Source organism: Populus alba, chromosome 4, assembly GCF_005239225.2.
Source record: "Populus alba chromosome 4, ASM523922v2, whole genome shotgun sequence".
Classification (NCBI taxonomy): Eukaryota; Viridiplantae; Streptophyta; class Magnoliopsida; order Malpighiales; family Salicaceae; genus Populus; species Populus alba.
In genome coordinates this window covers 10,604,445-10,613,466 of record NC_133287.1, presented here as the reverse complement: position 1 = coordinate 10,613,466, position 9,022 = coordinate 10,604,445, and the positions used below count along the sequence as shown (strand labels likewise).

Below are 9,022 nucleotides of genomic sequence, written 5' to 3'. Positions count from 1 at the left end.
ACTAGGCTATAATATATCATGACTTTGCCCTTTCATATTTTCCATGAATTAAACTACATTGCTTATAATATTTAATTATTGTATTGTGTGTGCATCTAACAAATGCAAAATGTTGGAATTGTGAGAGTAGACGTAATCTAATCTTGATGATAAAATCCAAGACAGTTAAACATGTTATGAGTATAATCGAAACATCAATATGTTTATGTGTTGTTGATAACCTGGTATTAATATATAAAGAAATTTAGTTAAAAAAATCCAGTTTTTTCTTAAGTTCAAGGCTCATGGAAAATGGAAAATGCTAAGAATTTTAGGTGGTGTTACATTAGAACATTTATCTTTCAACCACAAAAAAAAAAAAAAAAAAAAAAAAAAAAAAAAAACTCTTCATTTCTTAATTTTTTTTCCTGCTTGTTACTTAAATAACTAAGAAAAAATTAACTTAAGAATCAAAGAATTTGTTTTGCAAGTAACACCAACCAACACAACCTAGTTTGTTATCAACCGTAGAAAAACCCCGAGATCCATTGAAGTTTTTTCTTGGACTTGATTATCTCATAAATATCAACAAAATTACCAAGGCACTTAATTAGTATGATATATCCATCTAATACAATTCATTTAAATGATGAAATTATATATATAAAAAAAAATATGAAAAACTCTCAACGCAATATAATATTTATTGAAATATTTTCTTAATCTATTAATTCAAGTAAAGTTAAAAAGTTAACATTGATATACCTTTGAAATTCTAATATAATTTTATTTAAATAATTTGAAGCATGATCTAGAGAACTAATAAAGTTTATGAAAATTCAGTTTAACATTTTTTTTTATAAGTCAACAGCTATGAAGGAAAACTCTTTATGATAATAACAATCTTGTTTATGATTTTATTCATAGTTATAAAATCTAATTTGAAAGTTAATATGTTTCAAAGTTCAAGTCATGAATTAGATAAATTGAAATGGATCAATTTAGATTTAAGTTTTTTTTTTAAAAAAATAAAATCTAAAAAAAAGAGAGCCTAAAATGACGTGTTTTGGTTAAAAAAAAATAGATTTGTTAAATAACAATCTCAGATATAATCAATTGGACTGCATATACAGGTAATAATAAAAGTGTTTTCAGGAAAAAAAATGATAGTAATAAAAGTGGAACCAAAAGACAGAGTAAAAGAGCCAAAAAGTTGGTACAGCCACGAACACGCCTATGCATTTGGCTAAGACCTACACGGTCATTTTTTTAGTGAAGTTATAATTTAGTCCCTTTATTTAATCTAGTTACAAGTTAGTCCTTTATATTGCTGTTCCCTATAATTTAACTCCTTGACTCTTATTGACCGTTGCCTTGTCAAAACGTTGATTGGTTTTGCTTTAAAATAAATTATTTGGTGTTTAAATAAGAATTAAAATCACCAAATGGTGTATTTGGAATGTAGAAAAAATAGCCAACATATGTTCTGACAAGGCAACGGTCAACAATTGTCAAGGATTGAGTAATAAATTATCAAACATGAAGGACTATATTATAATATAATTAGAAAGAAAGGACTAAAGTATAATATAGTCTTCTTTTTGTTCTTTTTGCCTTTGGGACGTAGCCTTGAGTAATCAAAATTTCACTGGCCTTATTTATTATTTTCCACTTTAAAGCCATCGATTAGGACTCTTTATTTTCAGTTTTGTAAATTAAATTAAATTTAATTGATCAAGGTCTTTGGTCTTCTTCAGTCTACGGTTTCTTTGTTTAACCAGGTCATGCTTTTGAGGTCTTCATTGAAAAATCAAGGACAGACTTATCAAACATGTGTGTTTTGCACGGACAGCGATCGACAGTTTTATAAGGTATGTTTGAGGATATTTTCATTTTAGCAAGCTTCCTTTTTGGATACCTTCTGCTTTCTTGGGTTAGTTGGTTTTGATAGTTGACTTCTTGCTGGTTTTTTTTTTCATTCTTGGGGTGAAGCTCTGGAGGGAGGGAACCCATTTGATAGTTTTGGTGAAGAGGTATAGCTGTAGAAAATATGGGGCTGTTGGATATTTTCATGACTTGTTGCATCAGTAAGTAATATTTATGGTGGGATTTGCTAGCTTTCAATCCGAGCTTAATTTATGGTTCTATGATGATAAGCAGTGATGTTTTAGAGGTACGTAGAAGATATGAGTAGACACAGAGTGTATTAGGAAAAAAATATAGACAGTGCCTTGCAGAGGACTCTTGATTGCATTTCTGCCCCAAGTTGGTTCATGTGCATAATTCGTGGCTTTATGTTGACTGATTCAAGGAAACACAGTTTACTGGGATTTGGAAGTAATGAATGGCTTGGATTTTGTTTCAATTTGTCATCATCAAATGTGTTGTTGCTCATTATTTAATGCATTTGAATGATGAACACAACGAATTTGCACTGTTTTGCGGTTTTTGGCTAAAACGCACGCTAACCAGAGGAATATGAAAAGCTAGTTATGAATTTCCTTGAAACTTAGTTGAAAGTTTCTGTTTAGGAAAGCAGGTGATGAGCAGCAGAGTTTTGTCTGGTCATCTCCCTTGTTTTTCCAAGTTTTGTGATTCTCTCTTTGATGTCTGTCCTGTTAATTGGTGACTTCTGAAATTTGTGATACAAATGTCAAATTGTAAAATTGCCTTTCGGACCTTGTTTTTCCCTCTGGTTCATAGTACAAATATGTATTTTCTTAGGTTTGTCTTTGCCTAGGCATCGTTGCCTTTTCATACTTGAAAATACGTGCTTTCTTGCAATAACCTGCTCAGTTGAATGCTGCTTTCAGCGCCAAAAATTATGCACGGTTACAATCTTTGTTTGTTACTTTATAACTCTGCCCTGGTTGGTTTAGTCCTTTACTTCTGTTTATACAGACTTGCATTGTAAAAAACACCTGGATCCTTTTTTTTTTTCTTCCAGATTTTTTTTATGAGAGATTATGTAAACTATTTATATCTAAAATGCTGGAAAATATGAATATTTTGTTTCTAGTTTATGTGATCTTGTTCCTTTCCGATTCAATAAATTATAATCCTTGGCAAGTAAGCATTTCCAACCATAATACTAACAGGCACAGGGAAGGAAAAGAGAGAAACCATATTTATTATCATTGTTATTGTTGATGAACTATGTGCTTTCTGGCATGACTAGTCCTACTCTTCTGAGTAAACTTCTTTCATTTTACATGATATTTTTGTTTGTTTATGGCAGTGAGCCTGCTGAACTTCTCAACTCAAGATGTTTTCATTGTCTAAGTTTCAAAAGAGACCGGAGAATGGCTCATAAAGGTGATTTGGTTGTTATTGGAATCTCTGTTGGCCTGGCCCTTGGTATCTTGATCGCTTCACTCATATTTTTCGGCATATGGTGGTATAAGAAGCGTTCTAATCTTCAACAGTGCTCAAACGAGAGTACTCTTCCAACTGTTCCAATACGCATGAATGGCTTGGGGACAAGCAATGACTTTAGTGCATCCCTTGCAAGTTCTGTTACCATCCGGGGATCGGAACACTCTCAGAAGAGCTCTCCGGTTTCTTCTTGGTGGAATCATCACAGTAAAGATCAGTTTGCTTCTGCATCAGGCATACTTAGATACTCTTACAAGTACGTAAATCTCTAAAAAGGAAGCGAAGTTCTGTTATTGTGCTGCATTAAAATTCAACTTATGATACGTGTATCAACTCTTTTTTTTTTCTTTTTTTCTGGTTGCTTCATTAACTACATAGAAGTTCATTTCTATATATATTTCTTGATAAAGAAAAAGAATCCACCCCTCTTACTCTACTGAAAGATATACCTCTTGAGAAGATATTAATCCTACACAATAGTCTTTGATTTATATATTGGTTCCTTTTTCTATTCAAATCTCCATAGTCAAGAGAGTAGCGCTCTGATAACGGTAACCAACCTCTGGTTTAGCGTAGATTTGATTTTGGGTCTGGGGTATAGCACCCCACCAACTTTCTTATAGTAAACCCAAGTAGACAGACAATACATGTAGTTGATGTATTGTAAAGCATAAGTTGATGTCCCAATTTGTTGGTTTTTCTTTTCCAGGGATATACAGAAAGCTACACAAAAATTCACAACTGTTTTGGGACAAGGTTCGTTTGGTCCTGTATATAAAGCTGTCATGCCTACTGGAGAAGTATTAGCTGTAAAGGTTCTTGCTTCTAACTCAAAGCAGGGGGGGAAAGAGTTCCAAACAGAGGTACTACATTGCATCACTTGTACTTGATTATATGCAGAACATATAATTACTGCAAAAGATGCCTTTCTGGCATGATTAAGAAAGCCTTCTCATTCTACACTGACAGATTTGATTGTACTGGGGCCCTTCATTTTCTATATACTATAATACAATTTATAAATTTTGAAGGCATTTTCTAAGATAATAATGATCTACAATGCTCTGATGATATTTCATCTTTACTAGTAGTGGCTTGCATTTTTTTAATATAACAAGGAAAAACTGTCAAACAATGATAAAAGAAGATTGATAATCATATGGAACATTCTGGGCAAACAAGGTCTGTTTGACTATTTGTTCATAAAAGCTACTGAACTCTGTGATGTTCATCGATCAATTACACTAATCCAATGAAAGGTTTCTTGTTTCAAAAGATACCCAGCCAAATTTTTGGGAAAATTAGGAACTAAATACAGAAAGCCAGGCTTTTGGAGCGTTCATTGCTACCCTTTTTTGCAAATTTTGCATTTATATCTACAAAACTTTGCAAAAACTCTTGCATTTAATGCTATCTGAAGTTCCTAGAAAGCATATTGAGTGTTCATTTTTTAGCCTGGTCCTGCAGATTTCTCTATTAGGAAGGCTGCATCACCGCAATCTTGTGAATTTGTTAGGATATTGTGTAGATAAAGGAAGCCACATGTTGATCTATCAGTTCATGAGCAATGGAAGCTTAGCAAACCACCTTTACAGTAAGCTAAAAAGTCCTCGCTTCTTTCATTATTCTTTGTGATGAACCATCTGCTAGTATTTGTGATGAACCATGTGCTGGTATGTAACCACCAATATAAAAAGAGCATTTCTAGATTAAAATTGCAATGAATATTATGGTGTAGGGATGTCATCCTTTTTTTGGTTGTACTGATTTGTGTGGTAGTAATCTTACAATCATCTTGAACATATGTAAACATTGTTGGTTCGCTTGCGAATACTTTTAGGCCGTGTTTGTTTTATGAAAATTAGTTATCTAAATATCACTTTCCAAACTTTGCAGTGATTGTTTACTATTAGAAAAGTTGATCAACAAAAAATATTTTTCAATAAAAAAAAAATTTAGTTTGATTTCCATGCAAGTGTTTTTCTTTTATTTTGAGCGAAAAACACTTTTCAGAAATTGTAAAAAATTCAAAAATATCTTGTTATTTGTTAATTATATCAAATTTGTTATTCAATCTTTTGATTATTATATATTTTGTTTTGAATTTTTTTCAATTTCTTCCCTTAGAATTTGATTTAATTTGATTTTTATATCAATTTTGATTTTCATTCTTTTGACTGTTATTTGTTTTTCTCTTATACTTTTTTTAATTGAAATTTTTTATCTATCATTTTTTGTCCCTGTTATTTTTTTATTGTTATATATTTATTTGAAATAATTTATGAAATTGAATTTTTTTTTTTAATTTCATAATCTTTCAATTTTTTTTATTTATCGGATTTGTTTCCATTTTTTTATCACTATTTGTTTTATTTAAAATAATTTATGACATTGAATTATTTTATTTTCAATTTTATTCTTTTTCAACGTTTTTATTTGTCAAATCTGGTCCTTATTTTAATAAACTTGAACAAAAATTTAAAAGTTATTTTCCAATTTATTTTTCGTGATATAGCCAAATACTAGAAATTTTTTTTCATGATATTAACAAATATTAAAAAATAATTCATGAATATAGAAACCACTTTTTTGCTATTCAATTCCTTGATAATGAACATTCCGACTGTGCATGTTACCAGATGATGAAGAGCGATTTTTGAGTTGGGAAGAAAGACTTCAAATTGCTCTTGATATTTCGCATGGAATTGAATATCTTCATGAAGGGGTAGGTTGAATACACAATCTCTTTCTTCTCTCGGTCGAATACTGGATTTGCTTGTTCCATTAATATGACCATTATTCTGGCTCAGGCAGTCCCACCTGTTATACATCGTGATTTGAAGTCAGCAAACATATTGCTGGACCAGTCAATGAGAGCTAAAGTAAGCTAGCATGCTCACATTAACTGATTTATTATGCACAGTAATATTACCTATCTATCCGTAGATCCACAAATTAAAAAAAACCACCATCTTTGGATTTGAAACTTTAATCTCTGCATCCAAAGTGGAGATCTTCAGTTAATTGAATTCTGAGATGTTGGTGATGAGCTTTTGCAGTTAGCGTATCGTTGTTTACAGTGATATTTTCTTGAGCACGAATAGCTAAAAATATTAGTTACTAGAAAACAGAGATCAAGTTTCATGTTGTGTGTTTCTATGATTGACCTCTGCTGCTGCTGCTCTCATGGCAGGTTGCTGATTTTGGACTTTCAAATGAAGAGGTCTTCGATGAGCACACCTCTGGCTTGAAAGGTACTTATGGCTACATAGATCCAGTGTACGTATCCACAAACAAGTTCACCACGAAGAGTGATATCTACAGTTTTGGTGTTGTCATCTTCGAACTTATTACAGCCATCCACCCACATCAAAATCTAATGGAATATGTCAATCTTGTAAGTCTCGTGCTCTGTTCTAACACATAGATGACTTTCTTTTAATAACTTAAGATCGTCTGAACCCAAAATGTTCTACTCTTGTGGTTTCTTTTGCCCCCTCTTTCAAGGCTGGTATGAGTCCAGATGGCGTTGATGAAATACTAGACAAGAAGCTGGTTGGAGAATGCAACATTGAAGAAGTGAGGGACCTCGCTGCCATTGCCCACAAGTGCCTGCAAAAGTTCCAGAGGAAGCGACCTTCAATAGGAGAAGTTTCACAGGCTATATTGAAGATAAAACAAAGGCTCCTCGATAGGGAAATGTCTAGAGAATTTTCACGAGTTCTAAGCAGGATAGAGGATCAACAGGTGGAGTTGAGTAGGATGGCCAGCAGAAAAGATGGCGACTGAGTGCGCAGAGGATCCTTTTGCTCCGCTGGTTCTTTTCTCTGTTCTAATCTCTCCCTGCTCATCTTTCGTCAAACCATCATGACGTACCACGATGAGCTCTCTCAGAGATGATAATGGGTATATATCCATTAAGTTTTTACTATATCCATATTCTATATATTATTCATGAAATCAAAGTTTAGATATTCATAAATATTTACATAATTTCAGGTATTTGTATATATAAGCAGTCTTATTTATCATGTCAATATATGGGTATGTGTATAATATATTAGATTCAAAAAAATAAAAATGTTCCAAGTATATATATACTTGGAACATTTTTATTTCATTAAAAAGGAATTGTTGTCATGGTTGATCCAGGGATGGCCCTACCGAAAGAGAAAAAAAAAAAAAAAACAAATGGGATTATAAAGAAGAATAAGAATACAGTTAATGTACGGCAGATTTTGTCGATAAAAAAGGAAATATTGCTATAAATATCATAGGTTTGTTCGTCTTGAAGGTTTACATATCATATTCAAAGAATATTTCATACCACATGTTGTATCTTAACATTTTATAATATATTCAAAAACTATAATACATCAAGTTAAAAATAATAAGTGTAGTTGTATTAACAACTTCTTTAATGCAAAAACACCCTATTTCCCTCCTTTAGTTTTTTTTTTTTAAATAAAGAAAGAAAGAAAGAAAACAAAATAGATTTGAACATGGAGAAAGAATAAGATAGAAAGGAGAAATAACAGTCTACCTAGTAGGTAAATTAGCTTCATTTAATAACAAAACCATATCTAAAACTTATTTATGATTTTTGTTTAAGAATTTAGGATATGATAAAGAAAAAATTTTATATATAATTTTTGTGGAGATGACAATGTTGGTGAAAGGAATGTAATAATTTCAGAGAAGAAGATGCATAAATAGTGATACAATCGATGAATTTGGATTTATATTTTAAAAAAAAATGTAAAAAAAAAAAAAAAAAAAACAAACATGATTGGGGATTGGGGTAGAAGAAGATATCGAAATGGTGTTATAAGGATACTTTAGTTATTAAACAATTATAATAACAAACCTATAATATTTTAGAACTTTTTTATTAATTGAATTTGTGCATTCCTAACTAAATATGCAAAGTGTTATATAAAATATAATTTTTCATATATGGAAAGAAACATACAATCATGAACAAAAGTAAAGATATTTATCATAATTTTTTTTTTTAAAAAAAAAAGATCAAGTACATAGGAGATCATCTCTAGTTACTACAAAACTAATTACAAATCATAAGAATCTTTATGAAATAATCAAGACTGAATTTGAGAAAATTACTTAAAAGTGAATCTAAACTACTAATTTTCTTCCCTCTAAAACCCATATTATATATATATATATAACTAAAAATAATCAGTGTTTTACTGTAAACCATGAATAATTTTATTGTGGATTGTACTGTTTGAGTTTACTCTCTCCAAAGCTCTTTTAATATTGAGTTGTTTCATCAATGAAACATTGGATAAATGGTATTGAGTTGTTTATTATATTACACACTAAACAAAAAGGCATTAGTACTCCTTCACTGTTTGCCTAAATATAGTTTATTGTAGATTGGAGCAATATAATAACAAAGTTATTATTGCCATATAAACTTAGTGAAAGGAAGGTAATAATTTCAAAGAAGAAGATGCATAAATAGTGATACAATCCATGAATTTGGATTTATATTTTTAAAAAACAAATGTAAAAAAAAAAAAAAAAACAAACATGATTGGGGTAGAAGAAGATGTCGAAATGGTGTTATAAGGATACTTTAGTTATTAAACAATTATAATAACAAACCTATAATATTTTAGAACTTTTTCATTAATTGAATTTG

The 9,022-nt window shown here is 30.8% G+C and overlaps 1 protein-coding gene across 4 annotated transcripts; it reads left to right on the top strand.

Annotated features, from left to right (window-relative positions):
* The first annotated feature begins 1,648 nt into the window (after positions 1 to 1,648).
* Positions 1,649 to 7,391, top strand: LOC118055140 (calcium/calmodulin-regulated receptor-like kinase 2). 4 transcript variants are annotated; one of them, XM_035066960.2, is made up of 9 exons: positions 1,650 to 1,850; positions 1,972 to 2,066; positions 3,218 to 3,610; positions 4,064 to 4,217; positions 4,822 to 4,948; positions 5,994 to 6,079; positions 6,165 to 6,236; positions 6,548 to 6,751; positions 6,862 to 7,391. In XM_035066960.2, exons 1-9 carry the CDS (start codon positions 1,764 to 1,766, stop codon positions 7,141 to 7,143), a joined length of 1,500 nt encoding a protein of 499 aa, XP_034922851.1. In that variant the 5' UTR covers positions 1,650 to 1,763; the 3' UTR covers positions 7,144 to 7,391. The 4 variants fall into 4 exon arrangements, with proteins under 4 accessions (XP_034922852.1, XP_034922851.1, XP_034922853.1 ...); XM_035066961.2 differs by lacking the exon at positions 6,165 to 6,236 and having other exon boundaries at positions 1,649 to 1,850; XM_035066962.2 differs by lacking the exon at positions 1,972 to 2,066 and having other exon boundaries at positions 1,690 to 1,850.
* The last annotated feature ends 1,631 nt before the right edge of the window (positions 7,392 to 9,022 follow it).

Bases quoted from the DNA above. Each gene is read 5' to 3' on its own strand.
- LOC118055140 (XM_035066960.2), top strand. From the start codon at position 1,764: ATGCTTTTGAGGTCTTCATTGAAAAATCAAGGACAGACTTATCAAACA. The intron at 2,067-3,217 runs GTAAGTAATATT...TGTTTATGGCAG, and splicing joins TTTCATGACTTGTTGCATCA to TGAGCCTGCTGAACTTCTCA. The intron at 6,752-6,861 runs GTAAGTCTCGTG...CCCTCTTTCAAG, and splicing joins TAATGGAATATGTCAATCTT to GCTGGTATGAGTCCAGATGG.